General features: G+C 35.9%; 1 protein-coding gene across 1 annotated transcript in view; it reads right to left on the bottom strand.

Moving 5' to 3' along the window:
• The window catches only part of LOC150083034 (poly(A)-specific ribonuclease PARN-like), a 504,128-nt gene that overhangs the window by 235,117 nt on the left and 244,629 nt on the right, over positions 1-24,382 (bottom strand). The window contains exons 9-10 of the mRNA XM_090376989.1: positions 17,506-17,640; positions 12,158-12,244 (exon numbers count right to left, since the gene is read on the bottom strand). Of these exons, the coding sequence (XP_090233115.1) occupies positions 12,158-12,244; positions 17,506-17,640 (222 nt within the window). The remainder of the gene's footprint in view (positions 1-12,157; positions 12,245-17,505; positions 17,641-24,382) is intronic.

The following is a 24,382-nucleotide window of genomic DNA, read 5'->3' on the forward strand; positions in this document are numbered from 1 at the left end:
TATCGTACTGAAACTCATCATCCTTTATCTCTGGGTGGCACCACGTTTCCTTAAGCCCTGCTTTGTCAGCGTTACTTGTTACCAGCAGTTCAAATTCACTCATTTTATTGAAAACAATTAAGACTTAGTGTTCTTGTATAGTTAACTACCCTGACAATTCCTTGAAGTTCTTTGGTTACCCTCTCATTTGAAATGTTTCAGAACATCTTGCTAATTTGATCTGTTGCGGTAACAAACACGAACTCTTGAGATATGTGTAATACCTACTTTTGCCACTGATGATCTCTTGGCCTTGGGGAATGCAAACATGGTAGCAGTGATGTCACTGCTGGTGGGAAAATGGATGCCAGTCAGGTATTTTTTTCAAATTAGGATACAGATAAAAGTCCAATGGCGCTAGATCTGATGAATAAAGGGATGGCCCAAGATTTCAAAGCTTCACTCATGCATTTCAGCATAGCAATGACAGACTTGAAGGTGAGCACGTTGTCCTGGTGGAATAAGACTCCTTTGCTAAGTTTTCCTCAGTGTTTGTCTTTGATGTTTTCACACAAATACCTCAAGGTCTGCAAAATATTCCCTTGTAACTATCTGGCCTTTTTGAAGGCAATCCATTAGCCACACTCCCTCACTATCCCAAAAAACAATGCCATCACCTTTCCAGCAGAATAATCAAACTTGGCTTAGAAGTGGACAAATAGCTGCGTTTTCACTGTTTGGACTACTCCATTGTCTCTGGCTGATAGTGATGAACCCATATCTCATCCACAGTAACAAATCTTGCAAGGAAATTTGCTGTATCTGCTTGAAAATGATGCGAATGTTGACTCTACTTGACAATTCTTGTGTTTTTGATCTGCTGTAAACTTTGAAACCCACTGTGCTGACAACTCTTTTCACAGCAAGAACCACTGTTATTATGTGGTACACACACATTCAGATGAGATGTCCAAGAAGCTGGCAATGTAGCAAACTGTCACTCATCCCCAGATCATGAACAGCATCAACTAACTTTTGGAGTGAATGGACATTTCAGATCTTCCATAGCATGGGTATCTCCCACTTCCAGGTTTAAATTCTGCTTCCCACTTGCAGGTTTAAATTCTGCTTCCCACTTCTTAACCATGGAATAGGAAGGAACATCGTTTCCCAACATTGTAGCCATATCCTTACCAACTGCCTTTTGCATGTCTCATTTTTCTCAAATATTGGATGACTGCATGGTAACTGATTTTGTCCATCTTTCCTTATTCACACAAATTTGTTACTTCGAGACCCATAATTGAAAAAAAAAAAAAGACTAATGAAACTGCATGAAACTTGGAAGATTACTATTTGAAGTGTTATATATTGAGTACAGAAATTTTTAACACTGTACCTACCCTTTCATACTTAGGCCACAAATTTTTCAAATATTCCTCATAAATCACACAGGAACTGTTTGACAATGAGAACTCTTGATAGATGGGGCCACTTATCTTCACCATGCAACCGGTATTCCTCTGAAGAAACTGCTATTCTGACAATGTTTAACACTTTAAACCTCATTTAAGTGACCCTATTCATAAACAAATGTTTAATAACAAATGAAAATGGAAGAAAATAAAAACTAATGTGTATATAGTAGCCTCTTTTTAAAATAATCTAGAGGTGTATTAAAAGTTTCACGAATGATTAGGTTATGGAAAATCACAGACGTAGCAGAGATTAATTTCTACAAATTATAAATTAACATTGCTGTGCAATATAAGGAATTGCTTTTGGTGGAGGAGGGGGCATTTATAATGAAATTATTAGTCCCACATTGAATAAAACTGATTTAATTAAATTATATTTAAATGATATACCAGCATAATCAGAACTTATTTGAACCATGTGCTATGTGTTTTGTGGTACATGGCTTGGAGGTGGTAACTTGCCCCACAGTGGAGCCAGGTGGATCAATAAATAGTTTAAAACTGATTATACTGTAGCTTTAGCATACAGCAAACTTCTTGTTTAGGAATTCCTGATTTAAAAACCCATATCTTACAAACTTCTTAACTTCATGACCATCACCATTTGAAAGTAAAATGGTAAAAATGGAATTTTAAGTACCACATTAACAAACTGATCAATTTAACATATACGTACTATATATATATGCAAATAAATAATGTGCATTATTTAAAGGGGTGTTTTTTCTTTTTTTTTTTTTTTTTTTTTGCTAGGCCAGCCATTTGCATGAGCATGTATGGTCAGCTTTACATATAAAAAAAAAAAAAAAAAGTACCAATTTCTGTTCAGATAGCTTATAATTTATTGACTGGCAACAATTTGCTATTCTTTCCAAAGTAACATTATCTTACCAGTGAATAAATGAGCAGTTCTGATAATTTCATGCAGTTCTGTGAGGTACAGAGTTCCCATTAGGCTAGACACAGTGAAATTTGACTTACAGAAAGAGCTGGGATTAGTCAATTGTAAGCATCAGCTATAAAAGCTACCCCACACACCATAAGGAATTATTACTTTTGCAGTTATTTATTTCTATTTAAATTAAACAGTAATAAACATTCTCCACATACAATTCTGGTGTGCTAAACTGCAATGCTGTATTCAAGGCTGGATTTACTAGAGTGGTGCTTTTGCTCCAGGTTTCCAAAGTCATGCTGGGGAAGAGGAGGCTCCAATGCAATTGCTGTTGGTTCAGTCCCCTTAATTTGGACTGCCTAAATCTGTCCTTGGCTACAGTGGCTTTTTATAATCAAAAATATTCTTATGGATTTGTATACTTCATAACTACTGCTCATCATATGCAACAGTTGTTATACCTCTACTATACATTTCAATAAAAAATATTTCAGTAAACCTCATTAATTCAAAGTTCACTAGACAAAAATATGCTGATTTCAGTTGAAACTGGTTTTGAAGTATCTGGACAAGAAAAGGACTTCAGTTTTAAGAGACATGTTTAATGAGTTTAAGAGATATGTTTTATGCTTATTAACACTGTACCAAATTTTCCAAATTCTCTTTTAAAATGTTAAGAATCTTTTAGTGGTAGAGATCTGTGAATATATAATTAAAGCACTAATTTAATCAATATGATAGAGAGAGAGTTGTACCATGGAGAAATTAAATCAATTTCAATCAATGTATATTTATTTATTTATATACATGTTTCTCACACACACACACACACAGTGCACAGACCCTAAATAAAGGTGAGAATGCTAGGAGTTACAGAAAATACAAAACAGAAATAATCAATACAGAACTAGAATTAAAATATATACAAAATTTACATTAAGAAACCAGAGTAAGGAATAAATTCTTATAGATAGATGGATTAAGAGTAAAATCAATATTGTCGTTATTCATTACCTGAAGGAAACGAAACAGAGGACTACCAAGTAAGTGATATTCACAGAGTACGAGGAACAGGCAATGAGAAATTAATTTTATAACAAGAATTCGAACGGGGTATAGCGAAAGGTATTTGTTCAAGAAGAGACAGAGATTCGATAACAGAGTTTATGATATTGTAGACAAAAAGAGACTCATGGAGTTGTCGTCTAGAGTGAAGGGGAATGATTCTGAAGCAACCACAAAGAGCTCCATAATTTCAATGGTGAAAGGTAATGTGATTTCAATAGCACAAGAATTTAATAAATTTAATTTGAATTCTCTCAAGTCTGTGAGAAAGATATTCCTGTTGTGGGGGACCAGATAATATCACAATAATCAAAAATGGGAAGTATAAGCTGCTTGTAGAGAAGAATAAAAACTTTGTCACTCTTGAAAACAGAGGAAGCACACTTGATTAATCCAAGAAGTTTAGAAAAGTGAGATATTACGTGATCGACGTGGGAAGAGGGATGAAGGTCAGATATGGGCTTATGTTAAAATAAATGCCATGTTGTTTATCATGTATGATCATCCATGCCTTTAAAGGGAGAGTGTTCACAATTTTGGATGTTTGTGTAATTTGCTTGTAATCCATGCAAAAAGGTGGCATGAATAATTTTTTTGGAATGTCACTCATTCAGTGAAATATGTAACATCAGGCAGACTGCTCTTGCACATTACAGTTACACGTGTTGGCTATATAGCATTTGTGTGAGCCAGTGACCAATTTGATGTAACTTTATAACAGTTAGAAAAAAGTGAGTAGTTTAACCTTCACTATACGAAATCAAATCTGCTTTTTGTGCATAATAAGTCAGACTGTTAACTTTCCAGATACTGACTGGAACTTCTATGCTGGTCACTTAGCATAAAAGCTCAAGTAGCAATACCTTTCTGTATTTACTAGATGGCTGCTTTCTACACCAGCACATTAGAGAGGTAACATGGGGAAAGCAATACTACTGATTTCATTATTGCTCTTCAGGCATTAAGATCTGTAGATAAATTAATTGCTAGATAGCAGCAATCGCAATGTGTTGATGTGGAACTACTGTTGATGGTGACAAATAATATCTTGATTCATGCATGAAGAAATGTTTAGGGATAGACATATCAAATTATAACCACAAGAGAAGGATTTTGTGGTAACTAAGAAGAAAGTATGAGAGAAACTTTGAGGATAAAAGTAAATATGGCACCTGCAGCTAATGGTATCTTTCAAATTATATTTAGGTGACCTCAACATACTTATAAATGCTCCTGCAATTAATACTGGTTACGTAGTGTGGCATCTTTGTACTGTTACCAGAGATAGAGTAATTCATATTGTACTAGCTTTAATTCAATACTTTAGTGTGTTAATTATTATGTTTGATTGTAATAGGTATGTATGAGTGTAATTTTATTTCATAATTCCCAGTAAGACTATTAGATTTTCCTGGTTTTCCTGTAATGGGAATTGGGTCCTGTACAATTTTTTTGTGAATAAATAATGTTATTATTATTATTAATGCAGGATCATCTTGATAGGAATGCTGTTATACAGCAATCATTGTGGTTGGGGTGATTCCACTGCCAGGATCATTTCCACCACCAAGTTGTTACACCACCACGATTAAACTCACAGCCAATAAACAAAACTGAGTGACATCACCTGTGCAGTTTCTGCGAAGAACCTCTTTATTACTAACAGAGATGAAAAATCATAAGTTTTGTGGATGTTTTCTCATGATTTTATTCTTTAATCTAAACAAAAGTAATTAGACATAAATTAAATTAAAAGTAAAGAGTTTCCCCTGGTGCTGTTTTTAAATTGGAAAACAATTTCAAACCAGCAGGGGAGGGGGAATTCATTTCACAATTTTAAACCAGTACTGAGGGTGGAAGAAACTCATTTTCAAATTTTAAATCTGTGCCAAGATGGCATTCACTCTCTCTGCATTCATTTGAACCTTCAGAAAAGGGTACCCAGTGTTTCTGCACACTAATGCAAACCTGCCGGCTTTAGTCAGCAGAAAGACAGCATTCACTCTAATGTACCAACCACTAATTAGCAGCCTGTCAGAGCAATAAGTTGAAGAGGCTACACTTGTCTATCATTGCTTGTCACAAAGATCCATAGAAGGGTACCTGCTTGCAAAGATTAACCAATCTTATGTTCAGCTGTGTTATAAAGAATTGCTGAGGCATCTTAAATTTAATTAAAATCAGACTAATACAGAGTTTGCAATTACAATTTTTTTGCCCATCCATCTGTATGTAATAACTCAACTTTCACTGGATGGATTTACATGACCTTTAATATTTGGCTCTTTTAGAATGATTTGTCAAGCCTTCCCAAAAATTTCATTAAAATTTACTAATCACTTCTTTTTTCAAAAAAAAAAATCACATGGGCTATTCACATGCTGTTTTATTGCAGCTTCTCTCATTATTGTTCACATGTGCTTTACATGTGCTAATTTTGAGTAATGAATGGGCAATTTGGCATAAAACAAATCCTCTCAGTTCATGCATAAAATTCATTGTGTTTTTCTTTACTTTTAGTTTATTTTTTTATTAATTATGTATTATTTACTTTGAATTTTAATTAATTCAAAGGTAATTTTATTTATTGTGAAAGGAAAGAGATGGAGGAAAACTGAGATTTTGCAAAAAGATAGAGATAATTTCTCTATCACCAACTATTAATAAAACACTTAATCCCAACTTACATAAGCCTGAGTTACCTAACTTCGGACATGCGTAAAATTTTTTTGTTAAAATTTTCTTCCTGTTCATCACTGCTAACCACAATCAAAGAGAACGTTGTCTCTGTTGCAGAATATATTCATCTTCTGAACTTTCTCCTGCAGCATCTAGATTTCATGTATCTTCTGCTCTATTTAAAAAACAGTAATCTGGGTTTATTTGCTTTTGGTTGATAGATCTTTGTAAATTTCGTGGTATGGAGCTAAGCATGTTTGAAGCTCCCTGTTGAACTTTGTGTCCTTTTAGTCAAAGGATCTGCATTAAAAAAATAAGATTATAATTGCTTCGCTGAGTTTTTTCACTTCTTTTTTCAAAAAAATCACAGCCTTTTCATATGCTTTTTAGTGTAAAATTTGGAACTTCAGAATTTTAATCTGCTCTATCATCCTGCGAATTAATTGCACGAGGATTAGAGGATCTCTAAATTAGCATAGGTTTTATCATGTAATCTCCTGATGCATTACTGCACATAAGTAATGTTACATGATCTTTTGATGCCTTATAACCTGGTGCAGCTTTCTCTTTTTTTGAAATAAATGATGTTCTGTTGGGCATTTTTTTTCCACCAAATACCTGTCTCATCAGCATTGAAAACTTGATGTGGTGGGTATCTGTGCTCTTCAATAATTTTTTGAAATTCCTCTGCATATTTCTTGGCAGCTTCATTATCAGCCAATGCACTTTCCCCTTGAATTCTTATGTTATGTAATGAGAAGGGGGTTTTTAAATCACTCAAACCAACCATTATTGGCAACAAACTCCAGGTTAACGAAGATTCTCCATTTTCTTTTAAATGGTTATAAATTTTTAGCACCCTTTATTTAATTACATTGCTGTCTAATGGGATCCATTTTTTGCTGCTATCATCAAACCAAATACTGAGTGCTTTTTCCATCTTCTCAATTATTGGTGCTCAGCAACAAGCTGTCGTGAAGTTGAAAAAATGTAATTAATGATGTTGAAATTTCATATGTTTATTTAATGAAAAAACTTTTGAGCCTACAATCCAGTAAGGCTCCTGGGGTCGATGGCATTTACCCATTAACCTTAAGGGAGGAGGCAAGTGAGTGCACTGAACCATCGAGGCTAATTATGAGTGCATCACTGGACTCAGGAGTGATTCCATTGGATTGGAAAAGTGCAAATATATCTCCAATACATAAGGGCAGTTCTAAGAGTAAAATGGGAAATTACTGGCCGGTTAGTCTAACTTCATTAGTAGGGAAAATCATGGAGACTATGATCAAGGGTGGAATTCAAGATCACTTAGATAGAAATAGAATTCTGAAAGATACTCAGCATGGTTTTGTAAAGGAAAAATCATATTTAACTAATCTGGTTAGCCATTTTGACAGGGTCACTCGAGAACTGGACCTAGGGAATAATTTCAATGTTGTTTATTTGGATTTCAGTAACGCATTTGACACAGTCCCACATGAGCGGTTACTTTATAAGCTGGAACAGGTTGGAATCACAGGGAAAATCCTTAGATGGATAGCTGGATGGCTTCAGGGCAGGAGGCAGAGGATTGTGATAAATGGTTATTTCTCAGATTGGATTGATGTAACAAGTGGGGTCCCCCAAGGATCAGTATTAGGACCACTATTGTTTTTGATTTTAATAAATGACATCAATGAAGGGATATAGGGTGTAATGTCTAAATTTGCAGATGATGTAACGATTGGTAGAGTAATTAATGATTGCCACCAAGTAGAGCTTCTTCAGAATGACCTAGATAGACTTCAGGGATGGTCAAAAAATGGCAGCTATGCTTTAATCCACCAAAGTGTAAGGAATGGCAACCGGGGAACAGTAACCCCAAAATAACTTATACACTTGGCAGAGTTGAACTAAAGCTGGTAGTGGAGGAAAAGGACTTGGGTATTATGATATTGTCAGATATGAATGTTCTCTGAGCATTGTAGTCTGGTTGCAAGGAGGGCTCACGGTGTCCTATCGATGATTTATCGAACAATTGCTAGTAGAGATAAGGACGTCATAATTCCATTATACAGGGTGTCTCAAAAATATTGGTACAAACATTTAGGGGAGGTAGGTAACATCTAAAGGAGTGTGAATCGCATAGGAACCCATAACCAGAAATTCATGTGAAAGTAGTAGCAGAGGCACAAGAAGCAGAAATGACACAAGACAGTAATTAGTGGCAAACATTTATTTGACATAATATTAACAATGGAGTATGAGATGGATGCATTTCATGATGTTACAACAGATGCTCGAAGGTTCCACCATGAGACGTGATGCATGTGTGACACTGACACAGCATGGATTGATGGACACGCCTGGAGTTTCGTTGACAGTAGCAGCAGTGCAGACGTCTCACCACGAGATCCATTTCCATCTCCACAGGCGATTCATACACAACAGATTTGAGGGCCCCACAGAAAGAAATCAAGGCTCGATAAATCAGGTGAGCCTGGGGGCCAGGCAACGGGTCCACCACAGCCAATCCATCGACGCCCAAAACGCCTGTTCAAATGGTCACGAACACACCTTCCATAATGAGCAGGCACCCCATCATGTTTAAACCAAATGTTGCGTCTCATATTTGCTGGAACATCATCAAGTAACCCTGGTAGAACTTGTTCAAGAAAGATCTGATATTTAGCAGAGTTCATGCAGGATGGTAACAGGTATGGGCCAACTAAGCAGTCACCGACCATACCTGCCCACACATTTATTGAGAAGCGATGTTGTGCCGCATGGAGGCGCACACCGTATGGGTTGTCAAGAGCCCACACATGAGCATTGTGCTGATTGAATAAGCCTTCCCGAGTGAAATAAGCCTCATCCGTGACCAAAACATAGGCTGGAAAATTTAAGTCTTGAACACTTTCTTGGAGAAACCGCTGCGCAAAAGCCACACGTGCAGGTTGATCTTGGGGGAGCAGTAACTGAACCCTTTGGAGATGAAAGGGGCGTAAGGAATCGTCGTGGCAGACACGCTGTACACTGCAACGAGATGCTCCTAAGGCAGAGACAATGGCATGTGTGCTGGCAGTAGGATTATTCTGGACGGCATTCAACACACTTTCTTTCATGGCAGGAGTTCGCGTCGAACGTGGTCTGCCCGCACTACTCCTGTTACCTCTAAATGATCCATAATCGCACAAATTTTGATGCACATGCGTTGAACTAAAGTCGGTAATGGAGGAAAGGGACTTGGGTGGTCTGGTACATGTCTGTCTGGGAAGCGTTCACCATAAATTCGTTGAGCGGCTCGTCCATTGCTCTCTGCTAATCCATACACTAGGTGCATGTCTGCCAGCTCACAGTTCGTATATCGATGCATGCTCTTCATGCAGCGACCACTGCTTGAATGAATAAACCAGAAATTTTCCCTCTCGCGAAAAGATGAACAGCACCGTGTACCGGCTTACGGTGACTTTCCGGTTATGGGTTCCTATGCGATTCACGTTCCTTTAGATGTTACCTACCTCCTCTAAACGTTTGTACCAATATTTTTGAGACACCCTGTATAAGGCTATTGTTAAACCACACTTGGAATACTATGTGTTCAAGTATGGAGACTGCACTTAAATTCTTCTTCTTGAAAGGATCCAAAGATGGGTAACTCACCTGGTGCATTATTCTTGCATTATTCTTCTTGAAAGGATCCAAAGATGGGTAACTCACCTGGTGAGATCGGCAAAAGGGCGTCTATATGAGAAAAGAATGTGGGTTGCAGAGCTTGGAAAATAGGAAGAGACTTAGAAGAGACTTGATTGAGGTGTTTAAGGCTCTGAGAGGCATAAGCAAAATGAATAAGGACGAAATTTTCACAGTTATAAATGATTCTAGAACAAGGGGCCAAAAATTCAAGTTATGGGGAGAGATGTTTAGACTGGATTGCAGGAAGTTTTATTTTAGCCAGCGAGTTATAAATTACTGGAATAAGTTACCTACATGGGTGGTAGAGGCTGACAGTTTGGGGAAATTCAAAGGTCAGCTGGATATGAGAGGAGGGAAATGCATAGGTTGTCCATTTCCTTTTCTCTTATTAATTATTATTATTATTATTTAAATTTTATTCTTATTTGGTTTTAATTTTCTTCTTATTTTTTTATTATTATTAATGTTTTTATTCTATTATTCGATTTTATTTATTTTTTTGTTATCTTTTGGCTGGTGCAGCATAAGCCATAAGCTTCCTTGCATCATCTGGCCATTATTAATACTAATTTTCTGTCCATTTCTCTTTATGATCTGCATTGTTGCTTCATTTAAATTTAAACTTTTTGCAACATATATGTAGATATGTTGCAAAAAGATGTGATACCTTTTTTCTCCCTTTTTAAGATGATCCAAAATTTTTATCTTTGATTTCAGAGAAATTAAGTTTCTTTTGAGTAGTGTTTTTTTACTTTCCTTAGACATAATTTAGGGCTGGAATTTAATTCACAACAAAGAAATTATTCCAATACAATTCTTAAGAACAAAGTTTAGTAATACATACCTGAAAAAAAATATATAAATGATCAAAGAGAAACCAATATAAATGCTTCGAATGCACAATTTTTTATGATCTCAAACAAGCACAAGTTCAATAGCACAGAACCTATCACAGGGATTTTCCAACAAAATAAAATACAGGGATTTCCCCCTTTTTTTTTTTTTTTTTTTTGCATAATGACTAGCAAGCCAACAGCGAGGATTCACAAAAAATAATGGAAATGTTGAAAAATTACATCCAACATAATAGCAGGGTTTTCCCCACACAAAAGCTCAAAAATACCATGTCATGTCATGTTCCCCACAATTCTCTAACCGTGTTGAAGTGAAACTGAGTACAGTGTTGTGCGAGGATTGCTGCAATTTATCAATCATGTTCGAGTAAGTGTTATAGAATTATTGTATTATATGATACTTCTATAACACCTGTACTTTGGTTTCAGTAGTGTGAACAAAATGGATTACATGTGCACTTATGGAATTGTGTGTGGGGGGGGGGTGCACTTGGAATGAAAGTATCCAAGTATGGAGACCAATACCTAAAAAAGACAACTTGAAAGAGTCCAAAGATGGGCAACCTCACTTCAGAAATATTTTGAATATGTAGGCTACAGAGATTGGCAAGCTAGGCACCTCATAGGGGACCCGATTAAGGTTTATAATGTTCAGAGAGGAGTTAGTAAAGTGAATGAAGGTAAAAGTTACACTGTTATGATTACAGGGATAAAAATGCAAAATTTAAAGGTGACCATTCATAATACACATTAGTGAATTTTTATTATAGTTCCATTCAATTTCATTACAAATGATCTTTGACTATTGATTTTGGTAAAATCTTTTAAATTAGACAAACTATTCACAAGTTGCAGAACAAATTTAGTCTTCAAATTTCATCCTAGACCATTTTAAATTATCGCTACTAAAATGCATATAAAACTATCTCGTTTTATAAAACTATTAATTTTATATCAGATTATCTGAAATGCAACATACATTGTATTTCAGATAATCTGATATAAAATTAATGAGGATATACGGTATTTTAAAATATTATTGCTAAAAGTTTCAAATATCATTGTTAGGACCCTATATAAATCTTGTGGTTATCCCACTTATGTATTTTTTGGAACACATCTTCTCATTATACCACTATATATCTTTGGATAATCACTCCTGATTATGAATGTTACAAATTAGTTTTCAGGTACACAAAGTGTTCATAAATTGGGAAGTTATTATATACAATAGCTGCATGCTTCCCTGATTTTCATCAAGTGTAAATGAACACTGGCACAACCATTCTTCATGTGTATGACACGACACTATAATTTGAAATTAATGTAATTAATAAGTAATACAATGGATGGGAAAAAGTGAGTATAGAAGGGATTGTTTCAATGTTTTGCATTTTTTTTCTGGCATTTACATACTTTTAAACTAAACTGGATATAACAAGAATATATCATAATGAATACAGTTTTAATTTATTTATGAATGTAGCTTTTGGGAATTGAACTTAAAAATGAAAAACACTACCACTTACTTTAAAAATTCCTGTACTAGCCAACAGCTTTGTATCTATCAAGTGAGGAAATAAACAACTTGCCATTTCTTTGAATTCTTCATAACTCTGAAAGGTTTTGAATTAAAAAAAAAAAAAAAACCCTTTTCATTTAGAGCATTATTAATAAAACAGTTGCCTGCTGAAAATAAATTCCAACATTAGTATAAGTCAAGTACTTTTATTAACTGCCTGGAAAATTCATAAACAAAAAATGAAAATAATAATAAGATTGCCTACTTGAAATGAGATGTTTTACAGAAAAACAATTTAAGATCTTAAGCATTATCACTTTCAAAATACTCATCATCTATAAAAATAGGAAAAAATAAGTTTTTCTCTACTTCAGCTTCTGTTACTTTATTTAATATAATTACAGTAAGCAAACAATTACTACCTTTCCACCATTCAGCAGTACATATGCAAATATACATTTTGAAGGTCATTTCAAATAATTTGTTTTTTAATGTATTAAAATTGTTCCAAAACTTCTAGTGTATACTGCTATATCTTATCTGTGTTTCCAATAGCAGAACCAATTTTAACAGATGGCAGTGGAAAAACAGCTTTGAAATTCAGAGGAGAAGGAGTTCACAAATGCTAGCCTCTGTAGTATGATTTCGGCCAAGGTTGAAGCTCTGGAATTCAGATCCAGCAGTTGGCAAAAAGTGACATATATTTATTTATCATATGATAAATAAATAGATGTGAATATTAAACTTTTTTTTTTTTTACAATGTTTTTCAAAAAATTTTTTTTAAAAATCCAATTTGGCTTTTGACAATAATTTCAATCTAATGTTGAACAAAATAAGAACTTAATACTGCAATCATACTGTATAAAGTTTACAATTCTGAAAGGCTTCGAAACTCCACAAAGTTAGCCACTAGCAAAAAACCCACTGCTGAAACAGTTAACACAAACACATTTGACTTTCAGAAATAATATCATAGCATATAACCCAGTTCTGCTTAAAGACTTCAGAGATGAGGACAGTTATTCATATGGCTTGATAATATAATACACAAGCTGCATAGCAACTCTAAGGCAGCACTAATCCATACAAACTTCAACTTGGAACCATGGTAGAACATCACCCAAAAAATGCAACCAAATATGCTTGATGAAACTATACACCAATGTTGAATTCTGTAAAAAACAGCAGACTTCATATCAATATCAGAGCTAGAAATTCCTGCAAAAAACAGTAAGTAAAATTTAAAAAAAAAAAAAGTAAAATTAAAAAAAAAAAAAAAGGAGAATAAGTGTTGCCTCATAAATAATTGAAACAAGACCACATTCGCTTCATTATATGATGCAAGGTTGAGAATTTTTGTCCATGAAATCAGTATCACGAATTTTTGTCCATTAAATTAGTATATGTCGATATGGTTCCTGATGTTCTGTAGTATAACAGCTACGATGGGGGTGATAATTTAATTTGCAGACTGGTGCATGATTTTGTTTGAGCACGAACTTTCTATAACTGCTACCAGAGGCACTCTCCCTGATCACTACTGAGCAGCAGACTGTGTGTGCGCATGCCAGTACTTGTCGAGCTAGTGTTGCGTGAAGTTTTTTTAGCTTTGTGTCACTGACAATTGTTTTGCAACAAGTATCGCATTGGACATAGAGACTGAACAGTGATATGTGATTTGTTATTGGTTATTGTGTTAGATGGGGCTTAAATGCATCGAAAACAGTTAGAATGAAGCATACGATAATAAGTGTCTTGGTAGGGCGGCCATATTCCAGTGTGACCAAACTTTCCGGTGTGAAGTTAATGTTATTTTGGTTTTTAGGAGCGTTAGCAACTAAGGCCATATTGTTCCGGGGATATGCAATGGTCATTCCCTGACCTTTCTGCATCCTCTGTATTTGGTGGTCATGAGCTCGACCCGTGTGAAGTGGTTTCTCCATCAAGACAATGCCAGACCCTATACAGTTAATATTGTGAGCCAGTGATCACTGCCATATGTGCAGGTTGTGCCACATCCCCCCCCCCAATCATCAAACTTATAGCTCCATGTGATTTCTTCCTGTTTCCATATCTGAAGAAAGCTCTGAAAGACAAGCATTTCGTGTCCGACACAACGATGCTCACAGAGCCACAACAGAAACACTTCGCAGTCTTTCGAAAAATGGTTTGCAAGAAGCATTTAATGCATGGTACAATGGTGGCAAAAGTGTATAAAGTTCAAGGGAGAGTATTTCAAGAAGAAGAAATCCACAGAAGATTCAAATGATAACAATTAAGATAAGACCTAGCAGCAGTCCATAGATTAAATGCCACCCCTTCCCCCGTATATTCAACTGAAAGAGATACATAAATAGCATTTTATTATTATTATTATATCAGTACAAAAGGTATAAATATCTATAGCACTAAACAGAAAGTTGTTCCAAACCAGTCATGCTGACTGGTTGCTGCACATGTTTTCAATGGTTTAGGAAGAGAGTTGAGTGGATTAAAGATGACAAATACAGATATGGAAGTATCATCTATAGAAAAGCAAGCAGCAAAAAAGTGAATGTCCATGAGATAAAGAGTGGAGCAATGGCACAAAGAGATTAGTCATTAATTGATTTGACTACCCTTTTCTGGCTATAGACTATAGACTTTCAAGCCCTTTTCTATAGGCTTGAAAGACCTCAGTGAAAAAGAAAATCCAGTTCTTTTCAATGCAAAGGAGCAGTATTTGTGACATTTATGCCAAGAGAACTGTATTAATAAAGCAAAACAATGCAAGGAAGTGAACTGCATGAGCTGAAAATGAGTAGATAAAACAGAATCTTCATATCAATCCCACAAAGTAACCATCCAACTGTGCTTTAAACTTAGCTAAACACTGCCTCTACTATGCTGGGAGGCAACTTATTCCAATGTTGATAACCCACTGCCCATATGAAATATAAATTAGAGATTAGAAGTCAGGACAAACTCTAATAAAGATATGTAATCTTAATGTTATGTATATAACAATGATGATTATGATTACATCATTATTATTATGTGAATACTACATTTTTCACATCTATAGAGTATTACTCAATAAATATATATTTAGTTTAATAAAATCTTTTTAAACATTTTCACTCTTTACGCAAGGAAAAAAAAAAGGTTGAAGGTGCTGAAAAAGCAAGGAAAGTACATTAAGTGTGCAGGTTACCAACTTAATATCAACATATTAAGAAAAATATGTTTTACCTAATATATTTACATTAAAATATCTATAAACATATGTTTACATCAGGTAAAACAATCTAGTAAAATTTTAATAAGTGATACTGTTAAATGCATAAGCAAGTTAGCTTCCCATTAATTGCTCATTAGAAAGTCACCTGTCAATAAAATCATAATTAACTGACAAAAAAAAATTTTGTATAATTTTACATGTTAGTATACTAGATTCCATAAATGAAATTTCTTTTTATTTACTAAAGGCATACCTACTACAATCAATCAGCAAATGTGCAAATTTCTGAATGGAACTGAATTTCATTTGCTGTCAGAAATCTTTCTCCTATTGCATCTATTATGGTCGTGTTTCATGACAGCCCACATCGGCAATGACAAAATTATATCAATTTTCTATCAACAGCATAAGATATGTAGTTTTTAACACTTGTTTCTGTATGTGGTGTCACTGTTAAATGATTTCCAAAAAGTACATGACTTTTTAATTTTCCATTGGAGCTGTTTTATGTGTGAATGTTAGTTACAGTTCATTCTTGTTAGCAGAGCCAATTTCTCCCTCCTTGTGTTTATACTGAGCTTCCCTGTATTTACTTGATTTGTACATTTTTTACCAATAGCACAGGTGCATACCTAGCTTTTAGCATTTGTTTCTCTATACTGTTCGTCATTGTTACAAAATTTCAAAACAGTAAAATTTCAGAGCTGCTTTGCTAAAGTCGAGCATGCTTCATTCTTGCTATTGGAGCTGGCTTTCCTTCACATGGGTTACATCCTTGTTTCACAGTAAAATTTTGAAGCCCACTGTGCACAATAGTAACACCAAATCAAAGTGTGAAAATTTTTATCACATATATGACTTATGAGGGTAACTAACTTTTAACCTTTGTTCCTCTGTGGGGTATCCCCTTTGGCTGTTATCAAAAATTAACAAGTAATAAGCAACTTTTTTTTTTTTTTTATCAGAGCTGTATTATTTTATATAAGAGAAAGTCAGGTTGGTTTAGATTCTGCACATATTACTGCTGCATCTCGTGGAAAATTTTTGCAGCCCACTACACTTGTCAGCTTTGGTAAAGTGATTACAATTAACAGTGTTGAATATATACCAGTCACTTAGAGGAAACCTAACATTCAATTTTTGTTCCTCTGTGTGGGATATCTTCCTGGGCCATTGTAAAAACACACACAAGTTATCCTATAATGTTACAGTAAAAATTTGACACAGTCTGCCATTAAAGTTGAGCACAATGGGATGGCATGTGCTAGAAAACATGGCCATAACACATGCAGAGGGAAAGCCAGCTCCAATATGAAACATGAAGCATGCCTTTCACATGTGAAAGGCTGCTTCAGGCAAAACAAAAAAATTAAAATAAAATAAAATAAAACAAACCAAAAAGTTGTGTATCATTTGCAAAATTTTTAACGACAACCCCTACATACAGAAACAAATGCTAAACGTTAAGTATCCTCTTGAAAATTGCTCAAATTAAGTAAACAGTGAAAACAAAACCTCAAATGATAAAACGGAATGAAAGCTGGGCCACAACAATGAAAGCCATAGTGACAGATAGCAATGCTAACTAACTTGCCGACACATTTAGTGGCATCACTTAATCAGATTTTAACAACTTTCCTTCATTTTGCATACCTGGAAAAAAAAAAAAAAAAAAAAAGGAGAGCTAAAGAAATCAATATCATCTACCAAAATATTGATGAAAATGAAAAACAGTGTCCAAAATGGCAAGTCCTGCTTGTAGTCCTCTTTGGGGCTAGTCCAATCAAAAGCTCTAAACAAGAGTTCACTATAATAAGAATGTTTTTAAGGTCATGTGTTTACTTTTACCAGATATATTAAAAAAATTTATAAAATACAGTTTATATATATATATATATATATATATATATATATATATATATATATCTGTTTGGTGGGGGGAAGGAGGTATCATATTCAAGACATACAAAACTGTATATTGAGTTTTCACTGTATTAACAAAGTGGTGTTTTAAGTATTTATAACAGAGATCTAATTATAAGTCAATTATTTTCATTCAAGTTGTCTTTATTGCTAAATGAAAATATATTTTACATTATTTAAACAATAAAGAACTGAACAATTTTAACTTACTTCAGGTAAAGGTGAAGAGAATATACTTAATGCATGAAGCAAATCTAAAATCATGTTATGGCCAACTATACACTTATTTGATTGGGATATTAATTCCAAAATTCTTCTAAATCCAACTGCTTCTTCTAACTCAATCTAATGGAAACAATGTAAAAAGTTCTTAATATTAGAGTGAACAGATATCTAAGTAATGTGAAAAATTACATGAAATTTTTATTATTAAAAATGAAATAGCAATAGAGAAAAAAAAAAAAAAAACTGTGAAAACTGATACAAGTAGAATGCCCAAAATGTGGCTGCTTAAAAGCAAGACAATGTTAAGGTTCAAGGTTCTCTTCTCCCCAAGTATGAAATTTGTTCTCTAAGTATCACTTGGATGGAAAATGGGTTCAAGTAGCACTGTTGGATGGCAAATAGGTTCAATAAGATTGTCAAGTTAAACAATACACAACTTAATGCTTTTGAAAATTCATCTGGCAGCTGACCACATTCCATGTTTAGCAGACTTTCAACTGCTAAGTAAACACAATGAACTTAGGAATTCACAATGAAGTCTACTGATCACCAAACCTAAAATGTTTCCATTCGTGCACTGAGCATAACTGTTACTCCTGTGATTATGTTACAAACACACTAATTCACCCTAAGAAACATAAATGCACTTTACATTTAAAAGCATTAAAACTTCAGTTGCCATTCAGAAGCAAAATGTACTGGTTCTAGTTGTTAACTACTACTGTTCTTACTTTTAAATAATCAGAAAATCTTGACAACTTCCCTCAACTCCCTTCGTCAAAGTATAAACGAATCACAAACAGGAGGAGTTCACAGCACTCTATGCGTGTTCATATGGGGATCCTATATGCAGAGATCAGAAATGCATACACACATTGATCCACCCTGATTGATGTCCATTTATGACTACTCTGTCTCCTAGCCTATTCTCTATCTCCCAATTAGGATTTGGCTAACAGCTAAATCCTAATTCAATAAAGTAGCTTGCTAATAATAGACTTTTATATTATAGCTTAATACATAATAGCCTTTCATCTTTCTGTCTCCTATAAAATAATCCCACCTACTTTGGATTGGCTTTTTGAGTCCTACACCATTCCTTTCTACCCTGGGTGAAGATCCTTCTTTCCTATTCCGTGTCCCCTTTCCATGACCTCCACCATGTCCTCTTAGGTCAACACTCACCCCCACAACTCCTCCTTACTGGTTTATCTCTACAATTCTCTTGCTATGTCTAAACCACCTCAGTCTCTCTTGTTTTATTGTATCCACACCTGCCTTCCTCTAACTTCTCACTTTATCCCTTCTAGTAATTGCCCTCGTTAATTTTAACATGGCAGTGGTGGCACCACATCTGTAGCAAAAACAATGAGAGTTAAGATTTTGGAACTTTTTAAAAAAGAGGAGCATTCTTAATTTATATAAATTATAAGTTCTAAGAAATATTAAAATTTTTAAAACACTATGTTTTTCACATTTTATTTTAAAAAAAATCTTCAAAGTTTATTAGAAACTATCAAAACAAATTGCCAAAAATTTAAAAAAAAATCTCTTAATTTATTAATTATAAGAAAAAAAAAAATCAGATAAAAACAAACATCAGTTTCTTAGTTTTATTTTATCCAATTTTCTATTTTATATTTGTTAAAAATAGAAATGTAATACACAGTATCGATATTGGAGCATTTTACAAGAAATTACCAAGGTTAATTTCTTGTAAAATGCCCTAATTACTTATTAATTTTCTATTTGTAGATGCCAGAATGGATGTGATTGTGTGTAAAGTTGTGTTTAGGTTATGTTTTTCTTCTGGCCACTTAGCAAAGTCCCACCCACTGCCCATTGAACCACAAGGAGGTGGATCAGGTAGTAGGTGTATGAGCTCTGGTTGGGCCCCACCAGAGTCACCTCAGCTTCCTGAATAGTGCATGCAAAAAAAATTAAAATATTTAAAATTTTTTTTTTTTGTTTAGACGGGGAGTGCAAGGGGATAGTCAAATAGGCAGAAAAGAGGGTGAGAAAGGGGTAGTTGTAGTGAAGGCAGCCACTGGAAAGAATAGGCCAGGGCCAAGTGAAAAAGGAAAGTAGGTTACTGAGGGGAAGGAGGCCCAAAGTACAACAGGAGCAGAATGCCCCACGAGATTGCCAAATGGCCATCCTGTATTAGACAAGGCACTAATTGGTTCTCACTGACAGAGTCGATTCGGAAGAAGTCAAGGTGATAAGTCATGTCTGGATGAAGCCAAGATAACTGTTGAAGATACCCTTAATAGCTGTTCTAGCAAATCCAGGTACAAGTTGTGACAATGAGTGTAAAAGTTGAGTGACGTCACGTCCACAGAGCAATCAAGGAGACAGTTGTAGGCAGCTTGAGTAGGCGCCTCCGTAGCCAGGTGGGAAGGAGCAGCAGTGCGTAGCACACGCTTCTTGATTAGACCGGGGTTCGAGCCCGTCACCACCAAATACGGAGGATGTGGAAAGGTCAGGGAATGACCACCGCATATCCCGGAGCAATATGGCCTTAGTTGCTAATGCTCCTAAAAACCAAATAACAAAACAAACAAAACAACTTGAGTTTAAGTTGAAATGGGGGGGGGAGATGACAGCTGCTTTGGAATAGAATGATAGATAGATTCTGTAGTTGACAGCTGAGTTTTAGTAAAGTCCCATGAAAGAGAGAAAGATTAGCAATGTGGTTTAAAATGTGTGTAAATCAGGTTTCATTCACTAGAGGCTAGGAGTTACCAGGTACATCAGAAATAGTCCAAAGATAGTTTGTGGTGAGTGAAGGTTCTTAGGCAAATATCAATAAAGTACTTTTACTATCCTGTACTTTTTACTATACTTTTACTTTACTAACATTTCAATAATAAAGAAATGTTCCATTCTGGAAGTAAAAGCACAGATGGAGGTAATGAACCTTGCTCTAACGTCCTCATAGAGCAGAGAGTGGTACAGGATGTGGTCCCAGCCCTCTAGGGACCCACAGTAGTACTGGAGATTGTCACACTAGCCGGTTTAGAAATAAGAGATCTATGGCCAATGAAGGAGACCAACAGTCCTGGTGCATATGAGGAAAGAAGCTTTGGGCTTGTGATAGACTTGAGTAATAAATTTTTTGGTACAATTCCCAATGTAATAGTAATCGCCATATAATGCAAGGAAACCATAGGCTTTTGCTAGACTGGGGGGGAAAAAACAGCACACAGGTAAGTATCCGGTTGAACTTTGAATTTATTTAAACTGTCAGCCTCAACTACCTGTGAGAGAAACTTGTTCCAGCTATCAAAAAGTGGCAGCTAAAAGAAAACTTTGTACAATCTAATCTAAACCTCAAGCCCTGTAATTTGAATTTATAATCCCTAGTTCTGAAATTCTTTAGAAAGTAAGGATTTCACCTTCATTCATTTTACCAATCTCTCTCAGAGACTTATAAATCTCGATCAGGTCACCTCGGAGATGCTTGGTTGCCAAGCTCTATAGCACACATAATCAGTCTTTCCTCATATAGCCATCCTTCTGCCAATCTCAACCATTTGAGTCGCCCATCCTTGGACCCTTTCAAGAAGCTCTATGTATTTTTTTCAGATGAGGTCACCATACTTGAATACAGTATTCAAAATGTGGTCTTACAATTGCCTTAGTGGGATTATGACCTCCTTATCTCTACAGGATAAGGTTCGATATCATCAATAGGACACTATGGGCTTTCCTGGCTGCCTGTTTACAGTTAAGAACACTTCATATCTGCCCATACTGTAACTCTCAGACCCCTTTTCTTCTTCGCTGTTTTTAATTCAGCCCCACCAAGTGTATAATTTATTTGTGAGCTGCTATTAACCAAGAGTAAAACTGCATTTAGCAGCATTAACACATAGCTGCCACTTCTGTGACCATCTCTGAACTCTGTTCAAGTCATCCTGAAGGAACGCTGCTTGGCACTGATCATTAACAACTCTGCCAATCTTTACGTCATCTGCAAATTTTCACATCATGCCTTCTATCTGTTGATGTCATTTATGAAAATGAGAAACAATAGTAGTCTAAGAACCAATTCCTCAAGGATCAGTTCTTGGTCCCTCAAGGATCTGACACTACATAAACTGAAGAATATCCATTAATCACAACCCTCTACCTTCTGCCTTGCAGCCACCCGGTATCTTAGAATCTTACAAGTAATCCCAAGCTGTTCAAGCTTATACAGCAACCTCTCATGAGGAACAGAGTCAAATGTTTTGCTAAAATCCAAATAAACTATATCAAAATTATTCCCTAAATCCAGCTCATGAGTAAATGTGTCAAAATAGCCTACTAAGTTAGTTAAGCTTCATTTACCCTTAACAAAGCCATGCTATGTGTATCCTTCAGAATGCCATATCTATCTAAATGTCCCCTGGACTGCACTCTTAATCACTGCCTCTGAGATTTTTCTATCCCCTGAAGTCAGACTAAATGATCTATAGTCACCAAATTCATTCCTAGAATGGTTTTTATGTATTGGCGATACATTGGCACATCTCCAATCCAAAGGAATCTCCCGAGTCATAAGATGCCCTCATAATTAACTTATAATGGTTCAATACATTCCCTCATGCTCTCCCTCAAAACTACAGGGTATATGCCATCAACTCCAGGAGCCTTACTTGCCTTTATGCTCAAAAGTTTTTCTAATAAACAGTCATCTGTAATTCACTAATCACAGATGGTTCAGTGATTTCATATGGTTCAGCCTTACTTGCACAGCCTCTTCTCAGCATGAAGGGTCTGTGAGATCTGTCGGTAAAGCGATATGCAAAGTACCTGTTCATTTCAGATGATGCTGGTTGATCTTCCTCTTCTCTTGATTGAAGTCATTTGCTAGATCAAAGGCATAGTCGAGAACAGTTGTAGGAATGGTTTTCTGGTGTCTGTAGTTGAGGTCAATATGGATGACTTCCAAGTTCAGGGGAGGGGTGTCTGTCAGGACCTGGAGGGCTTAGATGCTAATCATGCGGCACACACACATGACCATAAGCAGTGTGATACGCTGAATGGAGTGAACCTTCTGGATGTTCTTAGCAAGTCAGGGCCTGACTTGCTAAGAACATTCATATTGTTTCATATGGTGCTGGTGCCTGGTGCACCTGCACCATATGAAACAATGGCCACAAAAACTGCCTTGTAGAGTATCACGAGAGTTCTGCCTCAGAGGGGCCAATCAGCCCTAGTGATGTGTCTGATAAGAGCAGTGAACTTCCTGAATTTTGTACTTTATTATTGGAGGTGTGGTTGCATTATTGGAGGTGTGGTTGCAGTCCATTATTATTCCAAGATAGAACTTTAGGCACCAGCCCAACAGATGTTGAGTCAATTTTAATGATGGAAAGTCTCCGTATATTAAACTTGGCCTTGAGCAGGATGGCCTTCATCTTGTCTGTGGAGATCTTGAGCATGCATTAGCATTAGCAGAGACATATGATGCAAGAAAGCAAGCTTATGCAGCATCAGCCAAAAAATAAAAAATACACTTCACCCCTCCGTTCGTTCGAAATACCTGTCCAGTTGAGCCTTAATTCCATTTAGGTTCAGCTGGACAGGTATTTCGAACATTATACATTTCTGACCCAACAAGTTAGCAGGGTAATGGCAGTGTTTGCCCTATCCTCTAGGAGGGCTTGCATGCTAGCAGGAAACATCAAGACAAAATCATCAGCAAAGCCAACAGAACCTCTCCACCTAGCCCAAATCCATGTAGAGGAACTCAAAGAGGACAACAGCCCACAGGAACAGTCCAAGGACAGATCATGTGGGCATCTCATGGAGATAGTTCATGACTTTCTGGAAGGCTGTTACTACCCTGATGTTTCTATTGCAGAGGTAGCTATTATGGCATGAGAAAGATTTCCAGGTAGCTCTGCATGATGTAAATGTTTGTCTGAGGATAGAAGGCCACCAGAGATTGTCAATGCCCCACAGAAGTCAATAGTAATGGCAAGAAGATACTTCTCTGGTCTTGTGGCAGCAGTTTGAAGTAGCCGATGAACAACATCAGTTGTAGTGTATCATCCTATTGCTCTTCTCTCTGTCTTGGAGCAGCTCTTCAAACAACTTCTTCAAAAGAAAAGATGTTTGAAAAATTTCCCCAAGACAGAGAGAGAGAAGAGCAATGGGACAATAGGATCTGGGCTGGTGGGGAAGCTTCTGTGGATTATTCAAAAGTAATTTAATATCATCTAATCTAATAGCAGTCTACCAGGCATTAGAGGAATCCTTCCTGAAGCCATTATTGTAGAGGGCCAGCACTAAGTTAGGGCAAATGGTTATTAGTTTTTGAAAGACCTCAGCCTCTACAAGATCAGGTCTGGGGCATTTGTCTCTCATTTTATCCAATGCAGTGTTGAGTTCCTCAATGGTGAAGGGAAGTTCAATGTTAAAATTATGATATTGCTCATTCAGAAGGCAGTTTTGGATTTGTGCATTGAGTTAGGTTAAGTGTCTCCCCAGGAACGAGGAGTCCAGTATAATAGAGACTAAGTCAGAGTAGGTAGGGGTCACTGTGTCATTGGAAGTGAGAGTAACGTCAAGTATTTCACCTCTGGGGAGCTTGTCAGTCACAATGTATTAAACAAGTCCCCAAGAATCAGAATTTCGAGTGGTGGAGACCAGGAGCACCAGGATTCCTTTTTCCTATTTCTGATTAGTCTGGTGTATCTATTGTGGAAATATATATAGGTTTCCCAGTAGGTATCTATAGCAGGCTGTGAAAGGGCTAAATGTTCACCCTGCATAGTACGATAATCAGAGTCCTGATTATCCTCAGGGAGGTGAAAAGTAATGGCAGTGGTAAATAGTTCCCAACTGGCAGTTTTAATACTGTAGTGAA

The sequence above is a fragment of the Mastigoproctus giganteus genome, chromosome 7, assembly GCF_048544385.1.
Source record: "Mastigoproctus giganteus isolate SK-2022 chromosome 7, ASM4854438v1, whole genome shotgun sequence".
NCBI classification, from domain to species: Eukaryota; Metazoa; Arthropoda; class Arachnida; order Uropygi; family Thelyphonidae; genus Mastigoproctus; species Mastigoproctus giganteus.